The sequence below is a fragment of the Capsella rubella genome, unplaced genomic scaffold (genome assembly GCF_000375325.1).
Source record: "Capsella rubella cultivar Monte Gargano unplaced genomic scaffold, Caprub1_0 scaffold_3, whole genome shotgun sequence".
NCBI lineage: Eukaryota > Viridiplantae > Streptophyta > Magnoliopsida > Brassicales > Brassicaceae > Capsella > Capsella rubella.
The window spans coordinates 12,497,187-12,513,623 of NW_006238921.1; the positions used below are offsets into that span (position 1 = coordinate 12,497,187).

Sequence of the window (16,437 nt, forward strand, 5' to 3'; positions counted from 1 at the left end):
TAGCTGCCATGTGCCAGAAATTCCCACATGATGGGTTGTTACATTTCTTCAAAACATCGTTTATTATGAAGCATCAAAGAATAGGAAGGAAAATTTTTTATTTATTAAGACATTACTTACTATGAAACGCCGGTTTGGTAGAGATTCGACCAGCAGTGGCAGCGATGTAGCTCTGGTTCTAAGCCTCGTCGAATGTTACACTTATACACGGTTCTAATCAATCTCCGTCAAGTTTCCTTAGATTTGTTTTCTTTCTAATCTCCGCAATTAATCCCAACAAAAAAATCGGGTAAAAAGGCAAAAAATTTGAGAAAAGAGTTAACCAGAAACTCAAAAAGATTTCATTAACTGTGTCTCTGAACCTGTCTTTTTCTGTAAAAACAATTTCCCAGTCCATATTACTATGCATCAGTCTTTGCCATGATGCAGGAAGTAAAAAATGTTTTACTAAAAATGAGGGAAATAGAAACAGTTCCCAAATCTTTTGAATGTTTTGTTTCTTTATATGCTCCTTTTCACTTTTTTTGTTAGTCTTCTTCTTTTACTATCCGACCAAACCTATATAGACCATCAGCAGAAACACCAAGTTACTAAAGTAGTTGAAAAAAAGCTTTACTAATTGCAGCATTCTGAGATTTGATGACAAACATAATTAGACAGATTCATTTAGGCTTACCCTAAATGAAGCAGAGCACCACCTATACGAACATTTTGCGGTACTGCTTTTTCTCTTCGTTGTCTCTAATGGCAATCTGTACATGTGCGGTTATTAACGTCAGCTCAATGACATCTATGCTAGAAGTTAAATAACTAAGAAGAAAACTTGAATTGTTTATATGCATACCGACCTTTTTCATAACAGCAGCATATTCTTTCTTGATACCAGCTGTGAATCAGCTCCCAGGATCATGCGCAATACAAAAATACTTATTAGATTTCTCTTCCAATAGATTTCGCTTTGCACTTTACTCATATATGTCAATAATGACGAACCAAAACCACAATAAAAGACGCTTGATGAATCACTCACCGTCATTAGGTTCGAACTGAAGAGCTTTCTCAAAGCTTTCAGCAGCAGCATCGACATTATTGAGAGCCATATAAGCCTAACATTACCAAAAAGAGCAGATAAGAAACAGAACCTAACTTCATCTCACGGGAAATACATAGTTTTGGCTATGCCTCAGTCTAGGTTCATGAAAAGTGTAGAACAATAAGTTTTTAAATACCTGGCCTTGTCGAAACAATGCTTTAACATTGTTATCTTCATCACGCATGGCAAATTCAGTGTCCAACAATGCTCCCTTAGCATCTCCAAATTTGAGTTTGCAGGCCTGGCACAACAGCCATATACAATACAATGATATGACATCAGTTAAAAAATCGGCTATACACGAAACCCAAAACAATCGAGTTGTACTACAGAAAATATTGGCAACTTAAACAGAGATGCAATCAATAATTCATATGAGCAATGATTAGATCATTTCTATGCATGTCCCACAAGCATAATCTCAAAGAATATTATCTTGAAATCCTATAAATGTAAATGTCAACCTACCCTACTTTTTCACAAGAAATAATCAAACAGCACAAACCAACATAAATGACAGGTCTACAGTGTAGCCCACTTTACTTAAAGTTCACATTACATTCTCCAACTGCTTATCAATCTATCATTCTCTTGACAGTGCAGCTCATCCGTAAGAACTAAGCAGATTCAACATAAAAAAAATCAATGAAAAAAAACCGGGAGAGTAAGAAAACTAAGTTGTTTTGGAAAACCAAATAGACTCCAAAACAATCAAGCTTCAGATGGTACTCGAAGCGCGCGCGCACACACACACACACATAAGTTATACAACAGAAGATAGAAACAAGAAATTTAGCTTATCAACAGATAAGAGTATGTACTTACAGCACTATTGGTGAAGATCTGCGACTTTGTCTTGCGCAAGGCAGTACTCGTCTCTGCAAGAACACAAGGAGAGAAGTTTGCACAGTATCAATATTCCCTGAGAGATACAGTAAATGGAAAAATATAGAGAAAGAAAAAGTGATGAACAACCTTCATCAATGCCCTCTTTCTCCCAGCAGATATCAAGATAGCGTAAAGCCTTACGGTACTTTCTTAGAGCCATCTTATAGTCTTGTTTCTGAGAGTAAATTGAAGTTAAATCAGATCAGAATCAAAAAATCTAAAACATACAAACATATCATTCAGAACGTTGAGCACCTTAAAGTGTTCGTTCCCACGAGCCTTAACAAAATCAACAGTCTCCATCCACCAAGACAACTCAGCTGGGCTTTCATTTAGATCAATAGGCCAGTCAGGGTACACATCACCATCCTTGAAAAAGTCACAAATCCCATCATCGGCACCCTCAGGGATTTCTCCACAGTCATGAATCACAACATCCTGAGAAGGACAAGACTGTTCCTCAATGCTAACATGCTCGATTGACCGAACAACTCCCATTCCTTTCGTAACCTTTCCAAACACAACATGTTTCCCATCTAAATGAGAAGTCCGAGTTGTTGTGATGAAAAACTGAGAGCCATTAGTGTTGGGACCAGAGTTAGCCATAGAAAGCATCCCTTTCCTCTCATGTTTCAGTTCAAAGTTCTCATCTTCAAACTTCAACCCATAGATAGATTCACCACCAGTACCATCATTAGCTGATATATCCCCACCTTGTATCATAAACCCCTTGATAACACGATGAAATCGATTCCCCTGACAACATAAATACCAAATAACATAAATCAGAAACACTCAGAAACCGCTCTATAACACAATTACATCCTCAAAGTTTTGACCTTTACTTCACACAACACCAACAACAGTAACCTAATTGCAATACTGAAACAAACTCATAAGCTATTAGGCAATACAAGAATAAGAACTTACAAAGAGATTCAAACAAAGACCCACTAAACCTAAGATCAAAATCATTCAGAAACGTTCTACAGTACAATTCCATCCTAAAGTTTTGATTTTTACTTCACAACTACCAACTACAGTACACTAATCACAACTATACCAAAGTTTTGATCTTTAAAACCCAAAAGACGAATGACCCATTAAACCACAAACCCTAAATCACAAAAACACCAAACACCCATTTCAACATTTCACAAAAGCAAGCACATAGAGAGAAAGAGAGAACCTTGTAATGGAGAGGGACACCAGTATTAGGACCAATACCCTTTTCTCCGGTACAGAGAAATCGAAAATTCTCAGCAGTTTTGGGAACAACATCATCGTAAAGCTCAATAACAATCCTTCCTTCAAGCTCACCTCCAATGCTAATGTCCATGAAACACTTTGACCGACCCATCTTCTTGTTCTTGCTTCTGCTTTCTTGAAACTACCGAAACAGAGACGAGAGAGAGAGAGAGAAGAGAGAAAGAATCAGAGGAAGAGAGACAAAGAACGTTGTGTGTTGATGTATCTCTCTGCTCTAAGTGGCTTCCGTCTCTAAGACTGTAGACGGAGACCTGTCTCTCAACGCAGAAATCAAAACGACACACAGAGAGAAGAAAACCCTATGACCCACTTGCTTCCTCCAACAAATTTTGTCTCTATTTATTTATTTATTCACTTTATTATTTATTACTTGCTGCCAAAATAAATAAACAAATAAAAAAATACAAATTAATAAATTTATTGGTTACTGCCAAAAAAACGAAATATAAATAATTTAATTTGATAGTTGTCCCTTCGGGTACATTCCACATACTATAAACAGTGGATAGTTTGGTGGATTACTCCACTATGGCCACTACTACACAATAAATATTTGGTTTTATGATTTATATTTTTAATTATTTAGTTTCTTTACAATATTACTTTTTTGTTTTTGACTATCAAATAGTTTATTTAAATACAATTTGGTATATGAAGATAATATATTTAGAGTTTTAGACAGAGAAACTCAAAATATTAAAAAAAAATTACCGAATAAGTTGATTAAAAACTGAAAATTTCTTCAACTTACAATTAACACTTTCAATGTTTGGAATTTGTAGAGAAAATAAAAAATACAGAAGAAAACTGAAATTGTTTTGATGGAACTTCTTTGACGTATAAAGTACAAATTGTCAAATCATTATGCAGTAAAAATTCTATAAATTAATACTCGATAAATTAATAATCTTTACAAATTAAGAAATTTCTCCGGTCCCAAGTACCAGTGTAATTTTAGACACATTTCGATAAAATAATAAGATAATAATTTTTTGAAAATCCTTTGTAAATATATGGTCCCATCAATATTATAAATTAATAATTAGGTAAATTTTTTAAAATATATGTATATATAGACACATAAGTTTTTGTTAGATTTTATTTCTAATATTTTACTATATGAAAATAGTTAGCATTCTCTTTTAATACATAATAATTATTATTTTATTTGTAATTGATTATATAAAATATTAATTATCATGATTAGATTTTATTTTTAAATATTGTTTTGAAAATATTTTACAAATTAAGAATATCTATCTATATAAATTAATACCTCTATAAATTAATAGATTTCCATTGTCCCAACATTATTAATTTATAGAGGTTTTACTGTAGCTCATTTAATGTGTTGGGGCGTAATTTTTTAAGGAAATTGGTTTTGGAACATTTTTTAACGATTTTTTTTTGGTTAAGTCTATCATGGGAGTAACCAAATGATGAGATTATTATATTTTTTTTAAAGAGTATTAAAATATAATGTAGTTTATAAGTTAATTTGAGTGAGAAATAAAAATTTCAAACTGTAGTTTGAAAATTTTAAAAACTTTAAAAATCTTGTAAATTCACTAAAAATGAACAATATCTCATATTTGAAACATAATGCACAAATGAGATGACTATTTGGCAAAATCACAAAAGTGTGAACTACAATCGCCTTGTCGGAATCACAAACGTGTGCGCAGCCGCCAGGTATGAAGACATTGCTTTACGAAGATGCTTATTTATTTCCATAAAATCACACGAGTGTGCACTACAACCTTCGACCATCTTTGTTATTGGAGAACTATTTCAAGACTGAATTTTTTTGAATACATTTTGAGTGATCAATCTTTTTGAAATTGCTGAAAAAGAAATATATGTACTCAGAAAATGGACACTTACTTTTAAGTCATAAAAATAGAAGAAGAAAAAATTATGTGCAGACTAGATGGGCAGTGGTTTAGAAACTAGAATTTATGATATAAATAACAGTTTTGTTCAAGGTTTTTATTTCAGGAGTTGACTGTATTTTTCTAGTTATTATAGTTTTTTTCCATATATCTAACATAATGTACCAGACTTATTATTCATACTCTTTTTTCTTTATAATGTACTACATGTATTTCTTATTAATCCATTTTTTTAGAAATTTTTTTGTCTCAAAAAGAGGTATTTTGAAGTTATCTATGCAGTTTTTATCAATTATTTTTTATGATAAATTGTAAGTTTCAAGTTTATATTTATTAGTTTAAACTTTTAAAAATTATAAATCATAAAATTGATGCATTTACAGTCAACTTTTAATACACTTTCCTAATATGTGTGAAAGTTTAATAAAATAGATTAATCATGAACAAGGAGAGTATATATATATATATATTAATTAAGGATATATCTTTTTTATTAAAGATCAATTAATAGTTTTTCAATTAGTTTTTTTTTTTTGTCAACATTAGTTTTTCAATTAGTCTTAATAATGATTGCTACTAATATATTAGCTATGAAATTATTCCCAATTTTTAAAGGAAATAAAAAAATGCCCTTTGTGAATTTTCAGCACAAATTTGGGATTTATTTTAAATGTGAAAGCTTAATTCAAGATGATAAATAGAATTAGTTTTTAAAATCGAGAATAGGAATACACATATTAAAGATTTTGTTTTGATATTATGTGTAATGAGTTTTCTAATACCATGCTTAATATAAAACGGAAGTACATTTTGAATACAAATTTAAAATGTATAAATAATCATGTCAAAATAAAACGTCAGTATGCCATTATGCGTGTTACCAATCAAAGCCAACATTATAAATATAAATTTCAAAAATGATCTTTTAAAAATACCACTCTTTCTAATTTTATCAATAAGTCACTATAAATTTGAAATTTATCAAAAAAATTATGCGTAAGCTTATATTTATAGACACAAATTATCTTTATATGTGTGTAAATTTATATTTCATAAATACCTTTTAAAACCTTTAAAAATCATTTAAAAACCTTATAAAAATTTTGTAAACCTTTTAAAAACCTTATAAAAACATTTTAAAACCTTATAAATGCCGTTTAGAACATTTTAAATCCTTATAAATATTTGGTTTTAATCACCCAATAGTAAAGATGATCTTGATGTACCTGATGTACCTTATCAACCATATAAAAGTTTATAATTTTTCATATTTGAAAAGGGGTATTTTTGAAAATGGATAGAAAACAGGGGTATTTCTCAAAAATTCTCTTTAATCTATATGTTTAGAACATTTTAAGGAAAATTCAGAATTTAAGGTAATTTATTTAAACTAACTTATGGAATATATTATATATTATTTATGACTGATTTTTTATTAGTAGTGATTCGATGACTAATAATTACAAAGATAAAATATTGTTATGAAAGTCTTTTTTAGTTGATTATAATAATTATCCTAAATTTTTAATTATATTTTTGTATCCAAAATATTTTCGTATTACTCATTGAAATATATTAATGATTGTCAAAATATTTGTTTTTTCAAAATTCAAATATAACCATTTCTAGATATATATGGATCTCTATAATTTTGCATTAATTATGCTACTGATGAAATATTATTCTTTTTTATAGGTAATTCAAATTGATAAAGATTGGAATAATTTTGAAACATCTTTTCATATACTATTTTTATTCTGATTAAAATCTTTTATTTAATATATTAGAAAATATAAAAAATAATAATAAAGATTTAATATATTATAAACGTCACACTAATTTAATAAAATCTTTCGTTTTTTATAGCCATATATATATCTATATTCAAAGTTTATTTTTTGAAACATTTAACTAATTCAAACTAAGTAACATTTTTATTGATTATATTACCATTATTTATGTATTTTAGATGCATTTTTATATTTGTTATACCAAATATTTTTAAATTATTTTTTTCTATATATCAAATATTTAAACCTATAAAAAAATATAATTTTTTTGTTTATTCATATAAGAAATTAATATACTAATTAGAATATTTTTAAAAGATTGAGATCTTTATATTCATAAACAAATTTTCCTTATAAGACATATTTTTTATTTAGCATTAAAATATTTTACATTAATATAGTTTCCTAAATGATAGGAATCTGGTGTATATTATTGAAATATTTGGAAAATATTTAACAAAACATTTGGCAAGTATCCGATTGGAAATTTAACCCGGAATTTTTTGAAAAACCCGACCCGAATCCCTTGTGTACTTCTCTTTTACTATAGTAGGGATGCGCGAGCCCCACCGGGCAAACGGATAAACACGCGGACTCATACAATTTGGATAGGGTAAGTTATTATGACCAATTATTCCTTCCAATCTTGATAAACACTTTCCTTAATCTAAAATTGGATGGTAATTTCTACAAAAGTTTTGACAAATTTTGTACTTCTCTTCTAATTATAAAAAAAAAAATACTTAACGCTATGATATGTGAGAGACCAAAATTAAAAAATACACGCGCTTACTTACTTTTTGTACTCTAATTTTTGTGTAGTAGCATTTACGAAATGTAAAGTGTTACCATAAATTAACCGCGAATTGAACAAATTCATGTGCCTACCCAAATAAATAATAAAAAAGGTTTAAATTTCATGCCAAATGTGGAAAAACTTAACAAGAAACAACAAACAATTTGCCCAAAAAAAGAAGAAGCAAGAGACAACAAACAACAAATTCAAACAAATTAAAAAAACCCAATCAAGTAAAAGAAAAACACAAAGCCAATAATAAAGTAAGGATAGAAGATGACAAGAGGAATCGCTACATCACATAACCAAATGAGCAGTAGTGGGTTCCGGTTTAAACTCGACTCGCAGACTTAACACAAATAGAATCTCCCCTGGCGTGAGTGTCATGACTCTTCCGTAGTTCCAAGAGCAATACTCCATAATTTCTTTGACAAATAGATACTTGTTACTCTTCAGTAAGTCCCCCATTTGTTTTAACCGAGCAAACTTGTGTCTCACATGAGTCACATCCCTTTCAGACATATCTAACAAGTGACTAGTCAAGGCCGTTGTGTCTTGGTCAAGCTGAAGTCCACCAAGCTGGCTAAAACATTTCTGCATCATTAAGACTTCGAGTCTATTAGCTATGAACTCGAGTACGCGATCAAGAAACGATTCGTAGTTTTCGGATATTGTTTGTGATTTGAGTGACGCTACGTTTCTTTCAACTGAGTTGAGAAGAAGTTTGACCCACGGGCTGCACTCAGTACTGTTCTGTGCATGTTCGGTTTCTATTAACTCGTAGCTCACGGTAGCTACGGTTTCCAGAACAGGGCGGATTCTTTGTGTTACGATTGCCACTAGCTGTTCAATGCATGCTTGGCTTAATGGGTTCCTTAAGTTGCCTAACTCAGATAGGCATGACTGTATCCTCTCTCGATCTGCTACAAGCTGTTTCAAGCCTGACTGCTTGAATGTATTGGCTAATGCGTCTAACTTGGAAAGACATGATTTTACCCTTTCATGATCTGCTGACGCTGGAGTAAACACCTGTGATTAGGACAGGACATAAAGATAATGAGAAAGATTTTTACATGAGTTCCCTGAGATATAAAGAAGTATATATAAGAGTCATTTCTTAACAAATCCCGAACTTTCAAATTTAGGATGATTTAATGACTAAACGAAAACAGCTCATGGATAGTTAACCGCGTTCTCGCATTTTGAAGAGAGATCAAACGTCGTGCTTAAATCGACAAAGCAAACAAAACTTAACTATTTAACGGAAAAGTCAACATATATATATATATATCGATCAATCTAGTCCTTCCTAATTAGTATCAGAAATATAAGTACTAACCTTAGAACATTGCTCCTCGATTTCACAATTGAGTTTGAGTATGTACTCGCAGCTCACATCTATATCGTTCAAAGTAGATGCATTCTCAGTTCCGTTGTTGTTGGCGACCATCTCATCCACGAACAACCTAGCATCAACGTGTGGCTCTCCTAACTTCTGCTGCAAGGCGTCATGGTAATCATTGCCCAACAAGCTAGCAGCATAGCTCAATATAGAAAGAACACATCTTATATTTGAAGTTGAAATCGCCCTCAGCAGAGAAGTTTTCAACAGATAGAACACATCACCAACCATGGAAGTGATAAGGCTGTCTGGTATCTTCATGTCGATCCTTATGGCAAGCCTCACACTCTCAACCATAAAGAATCTTTCTACAATACAGTAATATTCTTCTAGTATAACATATAACCCTGTGACATCTTGTATCTCTTTGCTAAAAGTTCCTTTTCGAAATGCCTTTGTCTTCCTCGGCAACAACTCAGGGTCTATAGACCTGAGTTTTGAGACCATTAACTCTGTATAATCCTTACTCAACCGCATCAGGAGTAATATCTCTTTAACACACAGCTCAGCAACTTTCGGGTCAGGTCTTTCAGGAAGATTCTGATTGGTAAATCTAGCTAACATTCGATAATCCTTGTACGTCTGCCAGATTAACGAACCTCTGAAGTCACATTCCTGTTGCAGCTCACATATGGCATACACAATACCGTCTTCTCCACCAAGAGCCCTCAAGATCGCGTCGTTGTATTGAATAGTCGTGAGAATGTCATCAAACAATTTGGTAAAGCACTCAACGAAATCTACTTGTTCAAAACCTTGCTCCACGCTCATAACAACTTGTTGGTAATTCGTTAACCCTCTCATTGCAATGATGTTTTTCAGGTAACCAACATAAAGCTTTAATCCTTCTTCCTCCATTCCCAGTGGAGTAAATAGTCGCACAAACCTCATAATTGTATCGTAGTCCTTTTCGTTTATGGCCGCCAAGAGCTTATCTTTGATAATATCTTCAAGCTGCTTTTTCAACGCGAGAAGCTCCTCTCTCAGCTCGGGGTCGGAATCCTTCGAATCAATCTGTAGGAATTTCAGTAGGAATTTGGCCGCGGATTCGTAATCCTCTGATACCAAAGCTGTCTTTACCCGTTCGAAACAAATCACTTGCATCCTTTGCTCTGCATCCGCCTTCATAATATCAACAACCATTGCGGATCTCTGAAGCTGAGTGAGATTCTCATACGTCTCCCTCGTCGTCGTCTCCTCCTGTTGAAGCGTGTCTTGACCTGCTTTATGGCTGCTAATGTAAGCCACGATATTCATACCAGCGTCCGTGAGCGAGCACACATACTCCCGCGCTAATGATTCCTCGGCCGCCTGGTCTTGTTCGAGCTCAGCCATTCTCCCTATACTCTTGCCAACTTCGTATGATCTGATTACCAAAAAGAAACATTTTGGGGATAAATTGTGATTATAAGAGTTTAGAATAAATTGTGACACTAGTCAAAGTCCATGAAACGTTCATGAGCTAGATCGATTAAAATCGAACTAAAGAGAGTAAGGATGATTACTTGATCCTCACCAGAGAAAAATTTCCAAAGAGCTCCTTCTCGATGCACTTCACGATCCTTGTGCGTGGGAGTGAGAGATCAAAGATGGTCTAAAGCTTTGTATATATTAAGAAAAAAATTGTCACGTAAAGGAAAAAAAAAAAAAAAAAAAAAAGGTGTTCACGTAATTTATTCAAGAAATCAGAAATAAAGAGTTCATTATCCTTTGTTTACTCTTGTTTTAGTACTATGTTTTCTAAGTTTCAAATATAAACGGCCCAAAAAAAAAAGCATAATTACTTTGAGATTTAAAAAAAGGAAACCACATCAGCAACACGTTTATGACCAATCATTGCAAAGACCATCGATCCCACTAGTCACATATGTTATATATATATATATAATTTTTCTTTTTGATAAAAAAAATATAATATATATTAAAATGGGAATTATCCAAAAATGCTTTTTTACGTTTTTTTAATTTTAAATATTTCCTATCAAAAATATTTTCAAATATATATTGGTCAAAGCTGTTTTTGGATGTTTTTGGTGTTGGTATGGTAACTAGACTTTCAAATCGTCTTTATAAAAAAACTTGAAAATTTGTTATCTCTTAAAAACGTGTATCATTGTTATAAATATGTTTTTTTTTCTTTTCTAAAACCTTATAAAAAAAAAGTTTAAGATAAATATGAAAATATATACTTAGAGAAGATATATGGAAATATCGAATTTTGAATTATACACATTATAGAGAAGAGCTTATGATGGACATGGTTTGCTTGAATATATTTCATCTATATAAAAATTATGAATAAACTAAAATGATTTTATCCATAGTTTACAGTTTCTTACATCCAACGATGATATCAAACCCCATGTAGTTTTGAGTTGTATCCAATATGTGCTTCTCCTGAATTGAAACAAACGTCACTGTGATCAAGAGCTTGATTCAACGTTGATCCTTTGGTCTTCACCTTCCCCATCATTGCCCATTGATTCAGAAGCAGGTTTCAAATGATCTTTCAAGTCCTCCAATACGTAAGGCTCTATTAGTTTCCAGAACAAAGCGGAGTTAGTTCCCTGAAGTCCGATCCAGAAGACTTTTCCTTTCTTCTTAACCCGACATTCCATAGATTTGCCTCTCAGAGCCTTTACTACCTTCTCAACACCTTCAAGACTTCCCTTCAATCTCAAGATAATGTCACCTTGTGATGTTTTAAAGCCGCCGTACATGTACCAATAAGCAAGTGAGTGTGGTGAGAGCCACCGATGAATCAGTTTTGGAATCTCTGGCTGACCCTTTGGCCAGAAATTATCAGCGTAAAACCCAAAGAATGAATGGGAAATGGAGTAGAATTCGAAGGGTATCATATCCTCTTCAAATTCGCTTAAAGGATGCAGCCACTCGCGGAACTGGTCATGTATGTGTTGTCTTAGAATCAGATGAGCCTGAGAAGTCTCTCTGAATTCAAATTTGACCATGTGGCTCTTCTTCTCTTTGTCTGATTCGATTTGCAAGCCACCTAATAGCAAACCTACCAATATCTCACGCTGTTCTTTACTTAGCTTCATGCTCAACGGTCTCTTCACTTCTTTTCTCTTCAACATCAGGATGTAATCAAGCTTTTCCATGACCGGTGGTTCGATTTCGTATTTCTTCAATCTCATCAGATCATAAATTCTCTCTGCCTGCACTTGTTTTCCAGAATCAAGGTATCCCTTTAAAAGGGTGTTGCATGATATAGCATTCACATTGATTGTCCCGTTGTTCTTCATTTCATCAAAGACATCTCCTGCTTTCTCTAAGTTACCGATCTTAACCAGTGAATCCAAGTATATGTTATATATGGTCTGGCTAGGTTGACATTTCTTCAAGCACTCAATAAAAGCCATCTCCAACTTCTCATATAAACCTAAATCGAAGTACATCTTGGCTATCTCGATGTATGACGGTAGAAGCGGTTTCTTTCCGCTTTCTACAAACTCTTTTAAGAGAGATTCTGCATATTCCACTTGCTGGAATTTACATAGAACCTCAATGATTTTGTGGTATCCAGTCACAGTTGCACCACCTAGATGCTTCTCCATCTCCCTAAATATCTTCAGAGCTTTTGCAAAATCGCCGACTTTAGAATAAGCCTCCATCTTGTACACAAACGCCTGAGAAGGTATACCACAATCTAGACTAAGCAATTCAAGCCATGTCCTCTCAACTTCTTCCACACCTCCCTCTTTCGCATATGCTCTCAGTAAAGAAACCACAACTTCTTTACTCTCCTGAAAACCCGCCTTCATCATCTCTTCTCTTAGAGAGTTTATCCTATCTATGTCAACATCGTCTTGACAACTATGCAGCCATATGAGTCCACTATAAATATCCTTCTGAACCTCAAGCCCGGTTATCACAACATTATGGAAGATAAACTCAGCTTGCTTAAGGTGATCATTCAAAACCCCTCCTTGTTTACTCAAGAGAGCTCTAAATAAAGAATTATGCAAACTAAGACGCGGTTGGTACCCTCCAAGCTGAATCATTCTGTTGTAAACGCGACACGCTTCTTCGAGACAGCCTTCTACTGAGCTACTTAGATATGCAACTACAAGAATATGAAATGTAGACTCTCTCGGAACACGCCCTTGATTCAAAATATCGTCGAACACCTCCCGGCATTTCGTAAATTTCCGTTCTTTCCCCAAGAAATCAGCTAGCTTTGTAGCTAACCCGAAATCAAACCGATACCAATTCTGCTGTGTCATCCATCTATACACCTAAAAGATCAAAGCTTTCAGCACAAATCAGCCACAAACTAAGCATCAAGAAGCCATTTTTTTGATGAATTGTTCGAAAAGGTTGTTACCCTGAATCCAGTTTCGTTCTCACGAATCCGCATACAATGAACAGCAATGTAAGTAGCATCTTCTTGACGAACCCATTTCTTCTGAGCATTCAATAGCCTCACAAGCGTCACGGCCTTATGCGTTGGAACCTCTTTACACAGCCAGGCAAGCTTAGATCGTCGCCACTCTTCCGGCAACTCTTCCAATTCTCTAACTTCAAACTCCGTCTCTACTCTACCAGTCACGACGTTCCTTATGTCGTTCCTAGCTGACTCCACATCTCCAAATTCGTTCGTTTCATCTTCCGATTCTGTAATGCCTGTAAGGTGTTCGACGAAAGTCCCGGTTCGCTGAGCCGTGGATTTAGCCGTGGAGAGTGGTGGAGTCGGTGTAGATGACTTCGAGACGAATTGGGTTTTGTTCCTATGGACCGTATGAGAGGAGAGACGGCGGAGGGAGCGGCATGAGTAGCTGATACGGTGGTGGATAAGGGAGAAGGAAAGGGAACGGAAGAGAGTTGAGCTGGAGTTGATGAATTTGGGGTTAGAGGAGAGAGAGGAAATGTTGAAGGCTGTGACAGAGACGGAGATAGCGGAGGAGAAGGAGGAAGAGGTGACGGAGAGTGATGACGAGAAGTCGCAAGCTCCGGTGACTATCATTGTTGCATCGCGCGTGGCCGTTGGATGTCGTCTCTGCCTAATCTTTTTTCACTTCAGTTCGGTATACATATTTACTATTTGGTTTGGTTTGGTTTGATTTGGTTTGGTTTGGTTTTGCTTTAATTTACATTTTTAAACTTCTTTAGATCTTCTTCCCGCGAATCCAAACCCATATGTTAACGTTCGTCATGATCATAGTTTAACTCTTGGATAGCTCAAAATTATATGATATAATTTCAAAATATATAGTTTAACTGATCTGAACCTGACTTTAATTTAATAAGTTACCATTCTATTAAATAGAAAACCAACAAATTAATTATTAATTATATAACTATAATTTTCTTTTAATTAGTTTTTTCTCGTGCTAGTGTAAATTGGACCAAACTAAGCCGAATCCAATTTTGAACAAGTGTTACATATAAGTGCCTAAACTATAAGAATTTTTCGAAATACAAGTATACATAGTGATAATACGTTAGTAACATTATAACTTATAAGTGTTATATATAAGTGCCTAAAATATCATAATTTTTCGGTTTTTAAAAATGTTTTTGGTATTTTAAGTATTTTGGATAGATTAGGATAAAAAAATGTTTAAAATTTCTTGATTTTATGTATTTTTGGATAGTTTAGATAGATTCGGATACAAAATTTTAATATATTTGGCTACTTTCGATAAAACTGAATCTGACATAAAAAAAATACTCGATCCAAATCTAAAATTTATAAAAGTACTATTTCTAAACCTAAAAGGCTAAAATAATATTACTCAAAAACCCAACCCAAACGCTCATGTCCATTGATTTATATCCACATAAGCAATATAAAAAAATAGTCTCTTCATCAAGCTAAAGAGTCGTTGCAATTAATTCAAAGTACATGTACCCCGAGAAAGATCAGACACAGTGGTGTTTATTTCGTGTTTTTCTATCAGATAAAGCAGACACTAAAATTCACGAAAGGCATGGGTATTGCCCTAATTTGCAAATCAAATTGTCATTTTTTTTTATATAGCTTGGATTAATGTAACGTAAAGAGTGAAAACGATATATATATATATATATATATATATATATATATAATGCAATGAGTAAAACATTCTTTTGATTTTTTAGTAACAAATCCTGAAAAAAAAATGTGGATTAATGAATAAGAGAACTAAAAAAATGATACATTTCCGTAGATAATTGTAAGGTAAACTATAAAAACCGCAGAATCATTCTACCAATTTATTATAGTTTTTTTTCTTCATAATTTATGATTTAGAATTAATTCATCCAGAAAAGTCAAAACAAGTTATACAATAGTTTTAAGTTATACACATATAATTTCACATGGCATGCAAACTTTCTATAAATATATAATACCAAAGACATTGATGATGGATTTGAAGGTAGAGAAAGCAAAAAAACTAAAAGAAGAGAGGATGGTGATAAAGAGAATAGAGCTATGCATAGAGATTATGAAGCTAGCAATGGAGTTCTTAGTGGTGGTGGCTGACGCCGTCAGAATCTTCTTCAGCCACTCTTCTCCTCCTCCTCAGTCTCTCCTCCGCCGTGGCCTCTACTCTCACTCCGCCTCCTCTAGTCACCCTTATTCCCCTCACATCATGATCGGCTTTCATCCCTGAGTTTGTAATTTTCTTGTATATTATTTTTCTCTTAATCTTTTTTTTTTTTAGATGTATGTTCATGTTCTTTCATTACTTAGTTTTTCTTATAAATCACGTTTTAGCCTTTTCTCGTATATATCGCTACAAGAAAACATAGCAATTTCCGACCGTAGGAATTTGTAATTGTTTGTTTCAATTTCGGATTTCGTGTTTTTGGTTACAATGTTGGAATTTTATTGGAAACAAAACATTTTTAATCAAGATTTTACGATCCAATCTAAGCCATATTTGTTGCAAAAAAATTATTTTAACAAAATTGGAACAGATCTGAAAAGATTGTGGCAATTGAAAAGAGGTTGACGAATAAGACGTGCGTGAACACACTGGTCCCGGTTTCGGACAACAAGATATGTACGTAACTACGTACATGTCCAGATTCAGAATATATCTTATTATTTCTTATGAATTTAATAAACCTATATCAACTAATTCTTCTTAACTTGTCAAATGTTTATTTATTACGCGATAAGTGTTTTTTTTTTGGTAATAGACAGGAGACAATAGCCTCCTATAATTTATTAAAACAAAACGAAATTACATACGGACAATCCGCGGAAAAGAAACAGCATTGACATCGTCCATTTGCACCGAACGACAAACATCCGGACAAACCTCTAACAATTGAAACCCGAGCGGTAAAGAAAAAGC

General features: G+C 33.3%; 4 protein-coding genes across 5 annotated transcripts; 1 reads left to right on the forward strand and 3 right to left on the reverse strand.

Moving 5' to 3' along the window:
• Positions 1-318: 318 nt before the first annotated feature.
• Positions 319-3,560, reverse strand: LOC17892735 (peptidyl-prolyl cis-trans isomerase CYP40). Its single transcript, XM_006297921.2, has 9 exons — positions 3,171-3,560; positions 2,237-2,737; positions 2,069-2,156; positions 1,919-1,971; positions 1,230-1,334; positions 1,031-1,106; positions 849-886; positions 677-752; positions 319-558 (listed from the first exon to the last, which is right to left on the reverse strand). The coding sequence occupies exons 1-8, from the start codon at positions 3,339-3,341 to the stop codon at positions 699-701; spliced, it is 1,086 nt and encodes a 361-aa protein (XP_006297983.1). The 5' UTR covers positions 3,342-3,560; the 3' UTR covers positions 319-558; positions 677-698.
• Positions 3,561-7,861: 4,301 nt separating this feature from the next.
• On the reverse strand, positions 7,862-10,696 carry LOC17892059 (conserved oligomeric Golgi complex subunit 4). 2 transcript variants are annotated; one of them, XM_023786614.1, is made up of 3 exons: positions 10,647-10,696; positions 9,068-10,496; positions 7,862-8,757 (listed from the first exon to the last, which is right to left on the reverse strand). In XM_023786614.1, exons 2-3 carry the CDS (start codon positions 10,463-10,465, stop codon positions 8,026-8,028), a joined length of 2,130 nt encoding a protein of 709 aa, XP_023642382.1. In that variant the 5' UTR covers positions 10,466-10,496; positions 10,647-10,696; the 3' UTR covers positions 7,862-8,025. The 2 variants fall into 2 exon arrangements, with proteins under 2 accessions (XP_023642382.1, XP_006297076.1); XM_006297014.2 differs by having other exon boundaries at positions 10,636-10,690.
• A 695-nt stretch (positions 10,697-11,391) lies between these two features.
• On the reverse strand, positions 11,392-14,193 carry LOC17890916 (pentatricopeptide repeat-containing protein At2g15820, chloroplastic). The gene is made up of 2 exons (XM_006296921.2): positions 13,476-14,193; positions 11,392-13,386 (listed from the first exon to the last, which is right to left on the reverse strand). Exons 1-2 carry the CDS (start codon positions 14,112-14,114, stop codon positions 11,554-11,556), a joined length of 2,472 nt encoding a protein of 823 aa, XP_006296983.2. The 5' UTR covers positions 14,115-14,193; the 3' UTR covers positions 11,392-11,553.
• A 1,229-nt stretch (positions 14,194-15,422) lies between these two features.
• On the forward strand, positions 15,423-15,925 carry LOC17891327. The gene has a single exon (XM_006298864.2). It carries the CDS (start codon positions 15,457-15,459, stop codon positions 15,745-15,747), a length of 291 nt encoding a protein of 96 aa, XP_006298926.2. The 5' UTR covers positions 15,423-15,456; the 3' UTR covers positions 15,748-15,925.
• Positions 15,926-16,437: the final 512 nt, after the last annotated feature.